Consider the following 20781-nt stretch of genomic DNA (forward strand, 5'->3'; position numbering starts at 1 on the left):
GGTCCCAAAATAACGCCGTTTTGATCCTTATCCCCTCTGACCTGCGTGGTGACCCGACCCGGGTAGGATCCGCGTGTTTTCTATTAGTGGGTTATGTGCGTTTTAAGTCCTTCCCCATATTCGATTTGTTTCAATTTAGCCCTTTTCACACTTTTTCCTTTATTTTTAAACTGGACCTTGTATTTTTCCAGATTTTCAGTTTAGTCCCTGATGCGCTAATCCCTTAGGGAAGTGACGCGTGTCCAGGAAAAGGATTTATTGCCCTTTTGGCCCTCGTTTCTTCGCGCGTGTTACATATTAATCCTATTTTGATCTGATCTTTAAATTTACTATGAATTTTGCTTCAAATTTTAAATGTGGTCCTTTGACTAATTTTACTTTATTATTTACCTATTAATTTGTCTATTGTCCTTATTTTTTTTATTTAATATTTTTTTTTTATTTTCTTATAAATCTTAATATTTCTTTTACTAACTTATTTTTATTTCTTTTATAATCCTTAAATATTGTCATATGTATGTTTTATTTATAGAATATTATTATTATTATTATCATCATCATCTTCGTCAATTTTTACTGTTTTATTTAATATTTTATTTAATATTTCATTTATTTATTTACTACTTTCGATTTTAAATCTATCTTATATTAGTTTATTTTTTCATTTTGTATATTGGCTGATTTATTTTTCATTTCCTATTTATGTTTTTACCATGTTAGTTGATTCCACTATTAATTTATTTGTTTTTTAAGTTTTTCAAATTCTTGTTATGATTATTGTTATTGCTATTCACTTTGTTATTACTTATTTTATTCTTTTTGATAATATTAGCATTAGAATGATGTTTGTTATGTAATCATTGTTGTTGTACATACTATGAACTATTTATTAAATACATTAGTATTGCGACCATTGGTCGATTTAATATTTTATTCGTGTGACATTTCAAGTATTGTATTAATTTCGACCCAAATGCATATATATATTTCTTTTAAAATAAAATACTTTGCATTTCGAAATTCGGAAAGATCGTATCCTAACTTACGGGGTCTCGATTTTTTTTTGATAATTCTAAATATACGACCTTTTTTTGAAAAACTCATCTTTTAAAAATTTATCTTTGGAATTAGAAAAGGACCGTGTTCCAACTTACGTGATATGATTTCTTTTCTAAAACTAAGATAATCAAAATTTCTAAAAATAAATAAATTTTTGGTGTTTATTCTCGTGTCGGGATTAAAGGTATTGTGTCCTAACTCACGAGATATAATTTTTTTTCTCGATTAATGTGAAATACACCCTTCCTTAAATTTTTGGGTGATTTTTAAAAGGATCCTATTTTTAAATTTCTTTTCGAATTTTCAATTTTTCAACATTAAGACATTAATTAATCAATTAGGTACCAACTTTGGGCGTATCGAGGGTGCTAATCATTCCTCGTACGTAACTGACTCCCGAACCTGTTTTTCTTAAAACTCGTAGACCAAAATCATTTTTAAGGTGATCCGATCACACCTCAATAAAAGATCGGTGACGACTCCAATTTTTCCATTTTCATTTTTTTTAAGTCGACACTAATTTTTGTTTTTAAAAAAATGGTTTCGACAATTCCTAATTTAAAATTTTATTAATTATAAAAGTACCTTAGTAAAAAAATTAATTTTAGGGCCCTTAGAGAAGATGCCGCAAGCCAAATAAAAAAGAGATTAATTACTAAAAGATTAAAGAACAAATGACAACGAACAAAAAGAAAAGAAATTACATTATTTATTTTAGGTTAAAATATGCATGTTCTATTACTCTTCATAAATTTGGAATTTAGTTTTATAAATATATTTTTATGAATTTAGTTCCTTTATTTTTAAAATTTAAAATTTAGGTTTAATTGTTAATATTGTTAAATTTTTTGTTAAATTTGTTGGTATAACATTTTGAAATAAATAAAATATTGACTTAAAAGCGGTGTGACTAAAATAATGGCATTATAATGAAACTTAAATTTAACAAAATAATTTGAACAAAAATAATAATTGAACCTAAAATTTAAAATCTGAAAAGTAAAGAAGTTAAATTTATAAAAATAAAAATATAGAGACTAAAATTTAAATTTATAAAAACTATACGACTAATCACACATTTTAAACTTTTTTTTTAACACGTTTCTCATGCGTTGGCAAAAGAGAGTGTTAAAAAAGAAGAGAAACTCCAAGCGGTCTTATTCTTGGTGGGCCAAATACACTTCAACAAGCCTTAGAAATCTTTCAATTTCTCCAATATTTTGAAAGAAAATAGGACCATTACACTTTTTATCAACGAAATGATATTTTATTCACTCTAAGATGGTAAAAGGAGTGCTCTTAAATATCCATCACTCCTTCACTTCAGAAATCTATATCCATTGCCTTAAATTCTCCGATCATCTTCCTTGTCTCTCAAGCTCTCCACTTATATAAATGATTATGAAAGTTAGGAGGCGTTTCAAGCAGGTAGAAGAAGATAGTGAGGGTGAAGAGGGCAAGAAGAAGAACAACCCCATTTCTGCAAACTTTTGTAAGAGCTCAACAGTTGTTGTTGGGCTGAGAATCCTTACACAAATCCCACAGGGAAAAAAATCTGCTGCTCTCGTTAAGCCTCCATTGAAAATTACCCTTCCCACCTCTACTAACCCTCATCGTGCTCATGAGTTGCAACCTAATCAATATTCTTGCTTTCTCAAATCATGTTATCTGTGCAACAAGAACTTAAGCCTAGATAAAGAAGTTTTCATGTACAGGTAACTAATACTTCCATGCCAATGCCATATTGTATATCTTCTTGCTCTTTACAACAAATGAGTAAATATAAAATGGATTAAGTTAATTGTAATAGAAAAAATGTGAACGCAGGGGTGACCAAGGGTTTTGCAGCATAGAGTGCAGGGGCAGGCAAATTGTTTTGGATGAAATGAGGGAACTTGAACTGTCTTCTAAACAAATGATACCATCTTATAGGCACTGTAATGCCGTCTCTGGCCGACGACACACCCGTCTCCTCAAATAGGATCTCCGCCGGAGAAATAAAACGCCTCATCAAAACCAAAACCATTGGGCAATAATCTCATTATTCATCATTAAATTGATGATTAATTGTTAGTGATTTCAGCAAAAGGTGCACTTGAGTTTCGTTATTAGGAGGCTCCTTTTCTATAAAAACGAAGAACAAATTTGATCATATATAAGGAGTGTTTTTTTTTCTTTTCCTTTTTCAAATTTTGAGACGCAACCAAAGTACAAGTGATGCCAGCTGGAAACTTTTTATTTATTTATAGAAAAGTATGGATAAATTTAAGTTTCTATTTACGTGATATTTCTTACATTGGTTCTTTAAAATGATAAATTTAATGATAAATTTAGATAAAAAATGTATGCTGAGAATAATTGTCTAATTTAAATATATATATATTAGATGGTGTGAAAATGAGAAAGATTTATATTAACTTAAAAAAAATCTCCTAAAAATAACTGGATATAAAGCATTAAAGCTAGATCAATGGCCGTCTTTTTGCATAAAAAATATCCCACTAAAAGGCCGTAATGGGCAGTGTTTGATTGATGTTTGATGGGGGCTATATCCCACTAGATATTTTGCATTTCTGCACAGTCCATTTACTTTGATTTTGACATATATCCTATGGTTGCATAATGAAATGGCTACAGATAATGCTATCTTGGCATTTTTCTTAGTGGTTGACGAGTCATCACTGTCATATGTGGATTGTTACTTGGCTTAGCTGCATGACATTTTAATAAATTCAATTCTATGGTTCTTCAGTTTCTTAAAATCGGTTATTGCAAAAGCCAAATTTATAAATGATCAAAATTACCTATTGTTTTTTCACCAAAAAAAGAAAACTTATTGTTCCGGGAAATTATGCTATCCAGTTAAATTGTAAAGAATTGAAAATTTTATTTTGGTTAAATTATATAAGCAATCACTTAATTAATAAAAATTTTCATACCTAAAATAAAAATATAATTTAAATATTAATATTATATAATCCGATCATTTTAATTATTCCCTTAAAATTACAAATTACAAACAGAAAGCTGACATGAAATTTTCTTTTAAAATTTGATTTTCAACGTAACTAAATTAAAATTCAGGTCATTGTTATTCATTAAAAATTATCATTTTAGTCCCCCAAACTTTTCTTCTAATTTAAATGAGGTATATAACCCTAAAAATTTATATAACAAATTATCATTTTAGTCCAAAACCGAAAGAACCCATCTCATGGTTGTTCATCGTTGGGGTCGATTTCACTCACCTTCAATTCTTACTTCGCTACCAAATCCATCAATTCCTTCACTTCGCTGCAAACATCCATTGAATTCAATGGAAAAACATTGAGGGCAGTAAGGGACGGTCCTAATAAGCCCTCGGAATTGAGTGGCCACCATCTCCGACTTCATTAAAATACATAGCCTTGCCAGCAATCCTCCAAGAAGAAGCTGATTTTCTGGGAAGAAAGACGAAGCTCGAAGAAGAGAAGCACGACCGACTCGAGAAAAACTGAAAAGCGTAGATTATAAGCAATCCTCACCCTACACACACCAACAACCATCAAACCACAAACTGAAAAGAGCAAATTGAAAATAAAAAAGCGTCTATAGTAGAGGAAGAATGAAAAATGATTAAGCAAAAGATGGAGAGCAAGAAGCAAAGCAAAAATAAAAGAAAAATAAAAAACAGAAAAAAAAATAAAGAGGAGAACTATCTTTTAGGGCTTCTCGATTATTTGGGCATCGGAGCTCTACTCAACAATCCAAATAGTGAAGGTAGAGGAGGTACCAAGGAAAATATATCTCGGGCTTGTGGTGATCCAACAGTGGATGTCGACAGATCGGGGTTTTCAACTTCGAACCTTTGCTTGGGGTTTTGTAAGCTTTGGCCGCTTTTTGAGAAAATATAAACTAAAGAATGGATAAAGGTTGTGGAGACCTATTGTTTGGTGGTGGTTTTGTGTCCGTCGAAGCACCGACGGTGGAACTCTTCGACCGACGATGGTTAGGGTCAAAAGAAGAAGGAGAATAAAAAGGAAATATAGAGAATAAAAAGAGGAAATTGGAAAGAAAGGAAAAAGAAAGAAAGAAAAAGGAAAAAATAAAGAATAAAAGAAAATCAAAAGTTAAAAGAAAACTGTCATCTTAAATTTTCATTTGAGATTTTAATGGGAGTAATTAAAAAGATTGAATTATGTAACTTGAGTGTTTACATTGTAAATTTTTTCATTTAAAGTATCTTAAAAATCATAAGTTTTATATTTGGGTAATTGGATATTTTGTATTTAAATAATTAGATTTATATTTAAAATTAAGTTGGTTGAATTTTATGGCAGCTAGTTATTTGGATATTGGGTATTTATTTGGGCCTAATATGAATATAGGTTTAAAGTTTATTAATTAAAAAATTAATCGTTTTATTGGGTTTGAAAATTTAAAACCGAAAATTTACTAAATAAATCGTCAAAAATTCTCAAATTGAATAAATAAAAAATCTATTAAACTAATTTTTTGGTTTAATCAGTTCAGTTTAAATAGTTGATTGAACTTTTGCTCACCTCTAGAGTCTTCATATGCTAGATGGATCTCTCCCTTAGTGATGAGAGAGAGACAACATAAGGAGGAACTTGGACCCTAGCATGGACTTTGCAAAATGAGTGCTCTATCATGTGATATAATATATGCCCTAATAGCAATTATATTGCACTTGAAATAAATGAGGCAATAAAGTAAAATCAACTACTAATGACTAGTATTAACAAGGTTTTTCTTTGTGTTAGTACAAATAATTTACATGTTGTTCAAAGTACTAATAGGACAAAGCTCATAGAATAAATATGACCTTGAAAAGGAATTGCAAACAAGTTGCAATTATGGAATCCTTATGGATCAAAACTATGTTATTAAAAATGTTCCTTGTTAATGTATTGCTAAGAAGGGGCATTGATAATGCATCAGAGACTGACATATGTTAAGCATTCATGCATTGAATGCATGCAACCAATTCCATATGTTTGAAGTATATGAGATATTTGATGATAATGGATGCTAGTTTTGGAAACAAGTTCGTCAAACATGACTCTGTAAGAACTCCACTCGATAGAATCACTTAAGTGTCTTGAAATAAGTTCTCACATACTATCGTGTAGATTAGTTCTTTGACTTGAGATAATAGATCACCTTATATGAGGAAGGTTATGCTTTGATTCATAACGATACATGTTCACAATAATGGATGCTTAAGGTAGGACGTTGGCATGAAATGAATCATATGAAGATGGATAAGTGATTTATAGAGGATCTACCACTCAAAATAATATTGGAGACATATCTCATTTGATATTAACTATGGTTAATTAATCAAGACTCTAGCCAGAACATTATAGATTGAGAGTATTAACTTAGATGTCTTAAGGTTTTATAAAACAATATTTAAGATAAATTTTTAATAACTAAGTCATTTACTAAACAAACATTTTCAAAGCACTTTCAAATACTTGCAGAGTACTCAAAAAACATGTTTCAATTTATCCAAAAAATTTTGAGTTAATATCAAATTGTTCTAAGGTGTTTAAAATGTTTTCAAGGCACTTTGGTAGTTGAGTCTCGATTCCCAACATTGCAAGTATCAAGGCTAGAAAAGTCAGTAGCCTTAGAACTCACGGGAAGGCTAAGTATAGAGACTTAGCTTATAAGTCTCAAGACTTGCAATTCTTGAGACTTAGCCTTATTACGTCTATAAAAAATTATATTTATGAGAGGTATCGACACCACTTTGGTAAGTCTTGAGACTTGAGTTGCAGAGACAGTTTTAAGCTTGACTTTAATGCTTGCAATGGCTCTCATTTGCAGTATGTAGCATCATTCACAATAAATGAATTCTTGGGTCATTACATGATAAATGACTTGATCACTATTTGATAGTAATTGACTTGTCATGGACAAAGATGTAATGGTTACCATAAGAAAAACTAGGATTATATTAGGAGAATGGATTTATCCCAAAAAGATTTGTTTTTATGTATTTTTTTAAATTTTTTTGATGAGATTAGAAGGTTTCCAAACTCGTTTTAAACTTTCGTTAAAAGAATTGAAGGTTACGTTGAATTTCTATTAAAAATAGCCATGGATGTCAAAATTCTTGGAACCATAAGTAAAAGGAGTTTTGGGTGTTTTGAGGGTTGAGATTTGTTCTTTATTGAATAATTAAATGTTTAGAATCGGTTTTAAACAATAAGAATGAATGTGGATTAAGATATTTAAGTTTCGGCTATACTAGTCCAAAATTTAAGTTCTAAGAGGAGCTAGTTTTAAACCTGCATTTTTGGTTGTTTGAGGTGTGTTATTGGTTGTTGATTGTTCGTTTATGTTGTTTGGTTAACATTTGTGAAGATTTGGAATCGTTGGAGCCCTCTTCGAGCAAGGCAAGAGGCAAGGAAAAGCTAGTTTAAACTTTCATCAAATAAGCGAAAGCGTGATCGGTGAGTGTTTGGAGTTGCTGCTGCTATGCATGATTCATAGTGTTAAACAAGAACTTAGGAATAGCCTAAACCCCTATCCTAAGTTTCAAGTGTAAGCCTTTCTAATACTTTTTTTCCTTTTTGTAATATTATGCTTAATGAATGTTGAGTTGTGGAATATGATGCTAATATGACATGTAATGTAAGTGAATACTTGTGTGTGATATGTAATAATCTGATTTTAATGCAAAAATGTGGTTGGATATGTGATGGCTCAGTGAGCATAGTTGTGACTCTTAAACTGCAATTAAATGTGAATCTGATAAGCATGCTTTGTGTACAAGTCATTATATGAATTGATGATTATGAACAGAGATTATATGAATTAAAACAGTAATTAAATATGTGTATTTGTGGATATTTTGGCTTTATGATCTCTTGAAACCATTGGATATAGTTGGCATGCCATAGGATTGTGAGTACTTACCTTTGTGCTTTGTGATTTGGGCGTTGAGGCTCTAGGACAAGTTGGAGAGATAAGGGAATGTCGAGCTAAGCTCTATTCATTAGAACATGTTGGTGCGTTGGAAAGTGTTTAGCTTAATTATACACTGTGGGACATGATAAGCTCTTTGAGACATTATTGTAATGGAGATCCGTGTATCCAATATGTGGTGGTAGAGTCCACTTTTACGTTTTGTAATCTCAAGTTGTCAAATTATAATTAATTGATTGAAGTAAGAAATATGTTGTATGTATGTGCATGTGAGTACTTAAGCTTAAAATGTGAGACAATGAAGCACGGATATGATATTTTGACTTAATGAAAATATGAATGAGAATGTATCGTAGTATGCTCATGTTTAACACATGACGTAGTGTATGCTTATGGTAATTCTGATCATTCACTGAGCTTCTATAAGCTCACACACTCCTCACTAAATCCTTGCAGATAGTTAGCATTTCCGGTGTGAGCAATGCGGCCAAGAAAGTGATCCAAGCTAGGCAATAAAATTTTGTGTAGGTGGTTTTATAATTATTATGGAACCTTGAATAAAGGCAATGTGGGTTAGAATTTGTTTGGTTATCATTATTATTTGTTTATTATGATTTTAGAGTTTTGGTATTGCTTAGAATTATATTTATGAATGATTAGATGATTGGTATGGTGAAAATAATGCATGTTGAAAGGAATTATAGTTGAGTATGAATGTATCCTCTGTTTTGTTGAGTTTTTGTCATTTTGTACAGAGGTATCGATATTCGGGGGCATAAATATCGATATCTTAGTGTTGGAATGTAAGTGCAGGAAAATAATAGCTTAATTTGGTATCGATACCTATTCACGAGTATCAATACTCGGGGTGGAAATACTGATACCTTTGTTTAAGTATCGATAAAACGTTTTGGTTCAAAATTCAAAGAAAAAACAGAATCCTAAAATGGTATCATTTTTTTTGTTAATATCGATACCTCACTTATGTAAATATCGGTACCTGCAATTTTGTATTGATACCTACATTATTTTCTTTGGAAATTTAGTAAATGGTCCTTAAACTCGTATTTAAACTATTTCTAAAGTCGACTAATGTTTGATTAAGTCATGAACACCTCTAGAAATGATTAAGTTATGATCATTTGTCATTGCTTAAAAGTTATGCGTGTATGTGTAAAAATTATGATGTTGATGTAGCGTCCTATAACTCGAGTCCGGCGACTGGGCCGAGTGATGGGTGTTACATTTATTGGTATCAGAGCCTAGGTTCTTTAGCACTCGAACCTAAGTTGTCGATGTATGGACTAAGGTTATGTAACCCATGTATCCAGTAACCCATGTGCCTAGATTCTCTTAATACTTAGACTGTTTGACTTGAATGTCTTTGTTTGAAATATTGTGAAATTGCTTGTTTTGGGGTAGGATTGGGAACACATTGCCTTTATTTAAATGTTTTCCTTTTAGGAACATGCCTTAGATCATTTCCCCGCCACTTTCACATTTGGTTTATTTGTGTGTATTAGATTAGATACAAAATGACTCATAGGCGTGTGAAAGTGAATGCAAACGCTCAAGAGGATGGTACATCCTTTACACCTCCTGTGCCACATCGTAGAGGAAATATACTTGATGAAGTTTTTAGCCCACTAATGTAAGCCATAATTGAGGCATTTTAGAGGTTTTCTAGTGCCAACCCTGCTCCTGCAAATCAAGGATTTTCACTTGAATGTCTGCGGGCGTTGAGCAGTAAAGAGTTTACTATAGTGAAAGGAGTCGTCCTGATTGTAGCAGAATACTAGCTTTAGGGTATTGATAGAATCCTCGAGCAGATGTCTTTTACTAATGAGGAGAGTTTGGGTTGTATCGTGTCCCTACTTGACGGTAAAACTCATTGTTGGTGGAATATTGTGAAGAGAGGTACTATTACATGTCGGTTGACTTGGGGTTATTTCTTAGAAGCATTCAAAAGGAAGTTTATGAGCGATCAGTACATGGAAGCCCGTAAACAGGAGTTTCTAGACCTGGTTTAAGGAAGTTTATCTGTGGCTGACCATGAGGTGAAATTTGTGCGACTCGGTCAATACGATTTAGAAATGGTTCTTACTAAGAGGGACCGGTATAAGAGGTTTCGTTTTGGGCTTAATCGTGAGATTCAAGTTTACCTGGTAGCTCAAAATATAGAGTTGTTTGATGAGTTGGTTGAGAAAAACAAAGTTGTTGAGGAAACTTTGGCTGAGTCGCCACACTCAGTGGTAATTAAATCGATGAATAGAACTTTTGATAGTTCTGGTGCATCTAGACGATCGTCTAAGACAAGGTGTAATACTTAGGGTTCTAATAGTAGTGTACGACACAAGTTTCAAACCAGTCAGTCTAGCTAGCAAAATAGTGTCGTAGTTAGTTCTAGTGGATCATTGGGTAGTTCTGGATGGCCGCTTTGTGCACATTGTGAGTGTAGGCATCCTGGAGAGTGCCGGAAACTGAAAGGAGGGTGTTTCAAGTGTGGCTCTAAGGAACACTTGTTAAGGGATTGTTCGGATAGGGTTGAGGTCTCGCAGACTCAGAGTTCTGCATCTGTACCTATGTCTGTTAGAGGTCGTGACAGAGGTAGATGTGGTAATTAGAGACAAGTTGGGCAATGGGTTACTATTTATACCGTTGCTATTCAGGTGGAGATCGGAGGACCAACTCGCATATATACTGCTAAGAATCCGCAAGATTAGGATTTGGTCAACAAGATTGTAGGTACTTTTGCCTTTTAATCAATTCTTTTATTCTTGTTGGTAGATTTAGGTTCTACGCCTTCGTACATTTTGAGTGGTTTAGCTAATAAGTGGAGAATCTTAATAGAGACAATTGAATTAGGAACAACGATTACGAGTTCTTTAAATAAGAGTGTCATAGTGAATAGAGTAAATTATTTGAAAAGTTACCGAAAGGCAGTCTGTGGTAATGAATAAGATCTTCAAGAAAAACCATAAAAAGTTAAAGAGAACTGGAATCAGAGTTGCGTGGCGAAAGCATCATAAGAAGAAATAACATATTTTGTGATTAAGCAAATGACATGTCAGTAGGAAAATTTCGAAACGAAATTTCTTTTTAGAGGGGGAGAATGTGACCATCTCAAAACCCGACCTAGTAGTTATGAGTTAGTAGAATCGGGTTACTAAACTGGAAGTTGTGTTAGATATCAAAAATTAGGGTCTAAATTAAGTAATTAAAGAATTAAAGTTACATATTCGAGTTTTTATGTTATTGTTTAGCTGAAAACAAAATTCAATTTTAAGGTCTAATTTGGAGAAAATGAGTTTTAATTGATTTAGGACCTATTTGGAAAAGAGAAAAGTTAGGAGTGACCAAAAGGGCAAATACCCTAATTTTTGCAATCTAGCTTTCAAAATTTCAGTCATTCATGTCTTTCCCTCCCATTTTCACGTTATTCAAAAATAAATTTCCCTAAACCCCAAGTCCACTTATTTGCTCTCTAATTAAACCTAATATTTGTGATTTTCTCATCTCCCAAATTCTGAAACCTCTCCTAATTTTAAGAAAACCCCCAAAGACATTATTAATTTCCTCATTCGATTTCCAAATGATATTCTGAAATTTAATCTTTCGTTTGTTCTTCTTCTCTATTAAGGTAAAGTTATGTTTCCTTACTAAGTTTAGATATATTCTAGTTTCTTAAATCAAGTTTTGATTCGTTGTAAAAAGAATTTCATGTTTTTAGCCGAAAATTGGATCTTTAATGGCAGAATCCGGGTTTTTATTATTAAACTATTGTTTTTATGTATTCTTCAACTTGTATTGATGAGATTAAGGTTTCGTTTGTTTGCCAGTAAAATGTTTTTTGGAACATGATTTCTGGAAAATGATTTACTTTTCTGGTGTTTGGATGAATTTGTGTAAAATATTTTCTGTTGTTTGACAAATTTCTTGAAAATATTTTCTGAAAAAGCTGTTTTTGCATATATTAATAAATTTATATTTTAATTTTTTTTACATATATTGCAATGATTTATTTATAAATAAAATTAGTAAGACATTTTCCCTAACGTAACTACACACTCAAACTACATCATCTTATATCAAGTTTAACTAACATGGTCTTACATTCAAGTCCTTGATAATTGGATGATCTGGATTAATCTCTAGTATCCTCCTTCCCCTCATGAACTCCAAACTTGCAGTATCTCCAAGGGCTTTTGCTTTCATCAACCTTCATTATGCATTTGAAAATACTAGTTGAAGAATAGGTTTCAAATATTTCTATGATTCATATTGAGAAGTAAAAGCAAACTGCTTACTTTTCCATGTTGGCTGACCATCCAAACTTGCCAGAAATAAGCACACAAGGTGAAGACGATAGACGCTTCGAAATTTGGACTTTGGCCACTTTGTCTCCAAGTTGTTGCTTTACCCAATCATAGAGAAGGTTGTATTCTTGTTTAGTTTCCCTCTCTTTTACCTCAACTTCATCACCTGTATGATGACAAATTCCATCATATTCACTCCAAAGCAATCAGAAATTAAGAGAAAAAATAAGTAAATGAAAAGATGAAGTCATAAACACCAACCAAGTTCTAAATCTTCCTTGCTAATATCAACAAATTTCTTTTCTTTGTAGGTCTGTAGATTTTGGATGGCAACCTCATCAACAGGTTCTATTAAATAGAGAACCTATAGAACAAGAAGCTATATCAGTTATCATGGAACATCAAAAGCAAAGAGACCATATCCACTACAGGAAAAAGATAAACAAGGGTTTAGTAAAAACAAGAATATAAAGGTATCTTTCATCCTATCATTATAAGAAACAACAAATGTTATCTCTTTTTTATTCTTAAGCTAAGTCTTTCATGGTATTTCCAAATAGAACACTGCCCAAACATGATTTAGGCAATTCACTATTAGATGACATCTATCAAATTTAATCACATGATTGAAGACTACAAATTTCATGTTTGGCAGCCTAAAGACCAAATGCCAAGTTTATTTAGAACCTTGTACATCCAATGCAAATCTACAAACATACCTCAATGTCTTTTTGAACCAATTTCTCTAAGAATGGAGTAGTCTTGGCACTTTTTAAGCTGTCAGTTGCTAAGTAATAAATTGCCTTTTGATTCTTACTCATATTTTCAACATAGGTATCCAAAATTGTCAATTCCTCTTCACTTTTTAATGTGTAAAACCTAAGCAATGGAGTTATACGCTTGTGATTACCAGAGTTTTCAATGCAGCCCAACTTTAGAAACCTACCAAAGTTCTCTCAGAATTTTTTGTAATCCTGTAATCAATTTTCATCATCAGCTAAGTTAATCAACAAAGTTCAAGTCAGACATAATGAAAAAACATATGATCCCCATCATGCCATATACCTTCTTATTTTCACTTTCAGAAATCTCTTGAATCATGTCAAATGTTTTCTTGACAAGCCTCTTTCTCATGATTCTCACCTAACACATAATAACTATAGAATAGTAAATAACACAAGTAACAGTAGTAATTAAATAGGTAGCTGCACTGCTCATAGCCCCTAAACTGAAAATAAGAATTGTACTTGGCAATAAATGAGCATGCTTGTGGATGTAAAATTTTTGTTGGTATAACTATAGAAATGTAAACAAAATTAATCTTAAAATTTGACTCTCTTGAAGGATCTCACGAGAAGCATTTAGGGGAAGATCAGCTGAGTCCACAACACCCTTCACAAAGCTCAAGTATCGTGGAAACTGAAAAACAATGTAAAGATCAAATACAAGTTAAAGCTTGATAACACAACCTACAAACAGAGGATCAACTATTATCACAGCCCCCATTTGCAAAATTTCAGGATTCAGTCAACTATTATCACAAAGCCAACTATTAGATTGTTTAAATTAGGGACACGATTAAATAGATTAGGGAAAAAGAAGAAGATTCTTCAACAGACAGATGCAAAATCCAAACAGATTAAACAAACAGATGCAAAATCCAAACAAATTCTTCAGCAAAAAAAAGAAGAAGAAGGTTTGAGTGAGAACCAGCATGCATTACAAATCTGCCATTTGAAGAGAACCAGGATAGCAAGTAAGACCCCCAACCCAAATCTGGGACACTGATAGATCTAACAAACCTAAGACAAAAACCTATTCATACAGAAGCATTTTGCTTGACACCTTTGCAACAAATAAACAAGATCCTTCAATATAAAACATACAGGAGCAAAAAGGCAGAGAAATGAATAGCAAAAACAACAAAAAAATTAACAAGAACCTGTTGATAACAAGCACACCCAAGAAGAAGAAGCACACCCAAGATGAGGAGGAGAGGCTAACGTTGATGGACGGAGAGGAAATAAGAAGGACTACTCTATGATGAGGGTGAAGGAATGGAAAATGTCTTACAGAAATAAAATCTGTAAGACATTTTATGTAAAAAAAAAGGGGACATTTTCCTGTGTTTTTGAAAATGAAAGACGAGAAAATGAATTCCGGAGGTCAAACAAACACGATTAAAGAAGGAAAATGATTTCTGAAGAATCAACTACAGGCAAACAAATGAACCCGAAAAGGTTTCCAAACTTGTTTTAAACTTTCGTTAAAAGATTCAAAGGTTATGTTGAATTTCTATTAAATATAGCCATGGATGTCAAAATTTTTGGAACCAAAAGTTTGAGGAGTTTTAGGTGTTTTGAGGGTTGAGATTCATTCTTTATTGAATAATTAAATGTTTAGAATCGGTTTTAAGTAATAGGAATGAATGTGGATTAAGATATTTATGTTTCAGCTATGCTAGTCGAAAATTTAAGTTTTAAGAGGAGCTAGTTTTAAACCTACGTTTTTGGTTGATTGAGGTGTGTTATTGGTTGTTAATTGTTCGTGTATGTTGTTTGGTTAACATTTGTGAAGATTCAAAACCGTTGGAGCCCTCTTCGAGCAAGGCAAAAGGTAAGGAAAAATTAGTTTGAACTTTCGGCAAATAAGCGAAAACGTGATCAGTGAGTGTTCAGAATCGCTACTGGTATGCGCGATTCGTAGTGTTAAATGAGTGCTTAGGAATAACCTAAACCCCTATTCTAAGTTCTGAGTGTAAGCCTTTCTAATACTTTTTGCCTTGTTGTAATGTTATACTTTGAGTTGTGGAATATGATGCTAATATGACAAGTAATGTAAGTTAATACTTGTATGTGATATGTGATAATCTGATTTTAATGTGCAAATATGTGATCGGATATGTGATGGCTTAATGAGCATATTTGTGACACTTAAAGTGCAATTAAATGTGGATCCGATAAGCATGCTTTGTGTACAACTTGTGATTTGAATTGATGATTATGAACAAAGATTATGTGCATTAAAAAATAACAAATATATGCAATTGTGGATATTTTGGCCTTGTGATCTCTTGAAATCGTTGGATATAGTTGTCAAGCCATTGATTTGAGCGTTGAGGTTGTAACACCCCTAACCTGAATCCGTCATCAAAACAAGGTTACGGAGCATTACCGGAGTTTACAAATCAAACAAACAGAAAATGCAACATTTCATATCATATAGCATTTATGTCAAAAAACCAATCAAAATCATACATATTGTCCCTTATATGAGCCCTCAAGGCCCAAAATACGCATTAGAAACAAATCGGGATTAAATTGCAGGGGTCACACGGCTGTGTGAGCATTCAAAATAGGGACACACGACTGTGTCTCAGTCTGTGTCCGTTCCCATGTAACTCACTGACTTGTGTCACAAGGCCAAGCCACATGCTAGTGTGCTAAGCCGTGTACCCTTCGAAGTAGCCTCACACACCCTTGTGCTAGGCTGTGTGCAAGGCCGTGTAACAGCCAGACTTGCACTCTTTAAAAGATACAGGGGACACACGGCCGTGTGTCACACATGGCTAAGACACACACCCGTGTCTCTGCCTTGTGGACGGAAGTATGCCATTTTACAAGCCATATATCTCACCCAATTTGGTATCAACCTACAATCAACATTAGGCATATAAACAAGCCATAATTAGGCATCCAAAATCAAGCTTTAGACATATAATAACTTCACATACAATCAATATGCTTTTAGGCACCTCAGATGATAGTTTATAACATGTCTATTCATGTATTCAATATATCCAAATGTATAACTAGCTTATATGCATATTTGTACCCAAAGTTTACCAAGCTAATTTGCATCATTTCAAACCAAGTCATTTGCCTACCAAAACATACCATTTGGAGCCAAAATGTATTTCAAATACTATCATATTTAGATATATATATATATATATATATATATATATATATACCTTACATATCAATGTACCAATTCATGATCAATTCATCACATTCCATAACACATGTATAAAATGCACATTTAACTAACATTTTACCTTTCACCATACAACCATAAACCAAACCACACATCAACCATATAAGGCAAATATGCACAAACCACAATTTGCCAAAACACAAGCCAAATAGGTGGCTAATCTCAACAAAATACATATAGGCCAACATTAGCCAAAACAACTTATACAGGCCATTATAACCGAAAATAACCAACCAAAAGTACCGAATGAGACAATGGATAGTGTGATATAGCTCCATCAAGCTTCCAACCCGAACGAGCTTTCGAATTACTATAAAACATGAATAACACAGAGTAAGCATTTAAGCTTAGTAAGTTCTTATAACATAGAATTTAACTTGCCATTTAATCACAATTTAGGTAAGTTAACATAGCATATCCCAACTCAATTTGGCCAAAAGCCTAAACACGTATTCACCAACATGTTAGCCATGTAAAGCACATATATTATCCAATACACATGGATGAATTCAACCATAATTCCAATTTCATATACATGTATCATACATTTCACATATCAATATATCATGTAACATTATTTCCATGTAATTCATGTAAATAACTATAGTAGTTCGTATCAAACTCATAATTTCGTAATAGAATTGTGCCCGTTGAACCATTTAAAATATCGTTGGATACACAGGTAGTACACACGAGGTGTACTGAACTGTAATCTGTCAATTCTTGTACATGTATGCTCATTCGAGCTCTAAGTTGGTATGCTTTTACAAGCTGTAAACGATAAACTCCTCCGAGCTGAATAACAGTAAGCTCATACGAGCTGAGTATTGGTAAGCTCATACGTGCTGAAATTGGTAACCCTAATGACATGTCATTTGTATCCTACGAATTCCTAAGGTTCAAACCAGACTCGGTAATCGTCGTACGTCGTCGGATATGTGATCGGCATTTATACATGGAAATTATACAAATCACATACATAAAATTAAATTAAAACCTATAAATACTCAATTTAATTACACGAACTTACCACGATGACTAAATCGAGATTTTCTCTTTGCCTCGATCTAACTCTGTACAAGGTCTGAGAGGATATATACGAATGAATTTAACTCAATTAAATATAATTAATATTTAATTTAGTCCAACACACTTTTAAAAAAATACCAATTTGCCCCTATACTTTTGGTTCTTTGCAATTTAGTCCCTAAGCTCGGAAAATGAAATTCATTCAATTTTATCCCTACCCAAGTCTAGATGAATTATAAAAATACTAATAGAAGTCCATATATTTCACAAATTTACTTCACAAATTTACAAATTTTACCACATAATAATTTCTATTTTTTTCAATTTAGTCCCTATTTGACAATTCCGCTAAAAATTCATTTTCAAAAGTTGTTTATCTAACAAAAACCGTTCATTTTATACTATCAAACTTCAAAACTCAAGCATAATCATCAATGGGAAACCCTAATAGTTTAACAACTTTACAAATGAGTTCCTGGGCTAGCTAGATTAAGCTACAATGATCCCGGAAACGTAGAAATCATTAAAAACGGGACAAAAATCACATACCAATTGCACATACAAGTTTGGCCAAGTGTGAAGGATGAAAAATGGTTTCTTTTTACTTAAAAATCGGTTGAGGAAGATGATACCAAATGATATTTTAATTTGGTTTTAATTATTATAACCTTAACTACACAATTACCTATTTAACCTATTAAAACATTAGTAATTACACTTATACCAAGCCATGTACATCCAGTATCACTATTATTGGGCCAATTACCATATAAGGGCCTCCACTTTAAAGTTCTATAGCTATTTAATACCTTTAGCTATTAGAACTCAACTTTTTCACTTTACACGATTTAGTTCTTTTTATCAAATTGAACATGTAAACGGTAAAATTTCTTAACGAAATTTTTATACAGTATTTCTATCATGTTGTAGGAAATAAAATAATAATAAAATAAATTTTTTGATCTCGAATTTGTGGTCTCGAAACCACTATTTTGATTTCACTAAAAACGGGCTGTTACAGAGGTCTTGTGACAGGATGGAGAGATAAGGGAATGTCAAGCTAAGCTCCATTCATTGGGACATGTTGGTGTGTTGGAAAGTGTTTAGCTCAATGCTACACTTATAGGACATGATAGACTATTTGAGTCACTAGTGTGATGGAGATCCGTGTATCCAATGTGTGGTGATAGAGTCCACTTTTATGTTTTACAATATCTAGTTTCCAAATTATTATTAATTGATTTATGTAAGAAATATGTTGTATGTTTCTGCATGTGAGTACATAAGTTTAACATGTGAGATAATGAAACATGAATATGATATTTTGACTTAATGAAAATATGAATGAGAATTTGTCGTAGTATGTTCTTGTTTATCACATGATGTTTTGTATGCTTGTGGTAATCTTGATAATTCGCTGAGCTTCTATAAGCTCACACACTCCTCACTTAATCCTTGTAGATAATTAGCATTTCCGGTGTGAGTGGTGCGGCCAAGGAAATGACCCAAGCTAGGGAATGAGCTTTTGAGTAGGTGGTTTATAATTATTATGGACCCTTGAATAAAGGCAATGTGGATTAGAATTTGTTTGGTATCATTTTTATTATTTGTTTATTATGATTTTTGAGTTTTGGTATTGCTTGGAATTATATTTATGAATGATTATATGATTGGTATGGTGAATAATAATGCATGTTGAAAGGAATTATAGTTGAGTATGAATGCGTCATTTGTTTTGCTGAGTTTTTGTCATTTTGTACAGAGGTATCGATATTCGGGGCATAAGTATTGATACCTCTGTGTTGTAATGTATGTGCAGGAAAACAATAGCTTAATTTGGTATCGATACACATTTAGTATCGATACTCGAGGTAGAAATACCAATACCTTTGTTTAAGTATCAATCAAACATTTTTGTTAAAAATTGAAAAAAGAAAACAGAATGGTAAAATGGTATTGATTTTTTGTTAGTATCGATACCTCATTTATGTAAATATCGATACCTACGATTTTGTATTGATACCTACATTGTTTTCTTTAGAAATTTACTAAATGGTCCCTAAGCACGTATTTAAACTATTTCTAAAGTCGATTAATGTTTGATTAAGTTGTGAACACCTCTAGAAATGATTAAGTTATGAATAATTGTCCTTGCTTAAAAGTTATACGTGTATGTGTAAAAGTTATGAAGCTAATGTAGTGCCCTGTAACTCATGTCCAGTGACAGCCGAGTGAGGGGTGTTACATGATATATAATAAGGGAGATCTTAGTTATGATACTATAGTGGAATAGTTTTGTGATTAAATAGGTTTATAATTAATAGGTTAAAAACGATAACTTAATTATAATTTATGTGAGTCCTAATTGCATATGTCAAACCAGTCCATCCACTAGCTCGTTGAAACCAAAAATGAATTGTATGTAGAACTAAATAAACAAAAATGGATGGAAATGATAAAGTTAGAGAAATGGGTCACATTCTCAAATGAATGTGTTTTCTCACTAAGTATAGAAATGACTTGAGAATTAATTGAAGTTTTTTTAATTATTATTTAATTAAATAATTGAAGTTCAAAATGGAATTTAATGAATTAATCATTGTGAATTCATTGAATATGGAAATTAAATATATTTCATCATAGATTCTTTTATGGTAAAGTTGTCATAAATTTAACAAAATTAGAATTGAGTTGATAAATTTATTTAAATAGAAAATTAATTTATCTAATTAAATTAAGTAATTAATAATATTTATTTTGGAAAATAGAAAAACATGTATTAGGTTAGATTAAATTATAAAATACTGGGTTAAAAGTTTAGGAAATACATATAATTGGACCAAATACAAGAGAAACTCAATTTCCCTTATATTGCATGTGAGGGGTGACACAATCCTAGTGTATTTAACTAGGGTGTGCCCCCTCTCTTCTAATTTGATTAGAAGATTGTTTTTCTATTAAATAAATATTATTTATGTTTAACTAATTCAACTAGGATTCTCTTATATCTCCCTATAAATAGATGGTACTGGTAGAGCGATTTACAAAGAGAGTTACTGGCAACTTTCATATATTGTCATTTTGCTAGAAAGTATAGACAATTTATTTTCTAAGTATAAATTTTATTTTTTGGTAATTACAATTCTACCGGTTTCTATTGAGAGATAATTACTTTTTTATTGAAAGTAATAAATTATTTTTGGTTCTGTGTTTAGTTCATTGTTGTTCGAGCCTACACTCGAAACAATTCGTGGTATGAGAATAGTGGCTAAAGTTGTTTGGTTGAAAGTTGAGAACGTCTAGGATCCGTCTTGTTTAAAGCATAGATATTTTTCAGGAAAAGCTTATTATTATAAAAATCACAACCAACTTGGTTTTCAAAATTTTAATTTTTTTTGCTGTGATAGAAAACCATTTTTTAAACCAGATTTTTCCAACATTC

At 32.0% G+C, this 20781-nt stretch overlaps 1 protein-coding gene, 1 long non-coding RNA gene and 1 pseudogene across 2 annotated transcripts; 1 reads left to right on the plus strand and 2 right to left on the minus strand.

The window, feature by feature from the left end:
* The first annotated feature begins 2328 nt into the window (after positions 1–2328).
* LOC105774555 (FCS-Like Zinc finger 17) lies at positions 2329–3333 on the plus strand. The gene is made up of 2 exons (XM_012597089.2): positions 2329–2774; positions 2887–3333. The coding sequence occupies exons 1-2, from the start codon at positions 2455–2457 to the stop codon at positions 3038–3040; spliced, it is 474 nt and encodes a 157-aa protein (XP_012452543.1). The 5' UTR covers positions 2329–2454; the 3' UTR covers positions 3041–3333.
* A 795-nt stretch (positions 3334–4128) lies between these two features.
* LOC105774556 (uncharacterized) lies at positions 4129–5282 on the minus strand. Its single transcript, XR_001127414.2, has 2 exons — positions 4832–5282; positions 4129–4584 (listed from the first exon to the last, which is right to left on the minus strand). It is a non-coding gene; the product is annotated as an uncharacterized LOC105774556 (long non-coding RNA).
* A 6775-nt stretch (positions 5283–12057) lies between these two features.
* LOC105774760 (heat shock protein 90-5, chloroplastic-like) lies at positions 12058–13820 on the minus strand (annotated as a pseudogene).
* Positions 13821–20781: the final 6961 nt, after the last annotated feature.

The sequence above is a fragment of the Gossypium raimondii genome, chromosome 6 (genome assembly GCF_025698545.1).
Source record: "Gossypium raimondii isolate GPD5lz chromosome 6, ASM2569854v1, whole genome shotgun sequence".
Taxonomy (NCBI): domain Eukaryota; kingdom Viridiplantae; phylum Streptophyta; class Magnoliopsida; order Malvales; family Malvaceae; genus Gossypium; species Gossypium raimondii.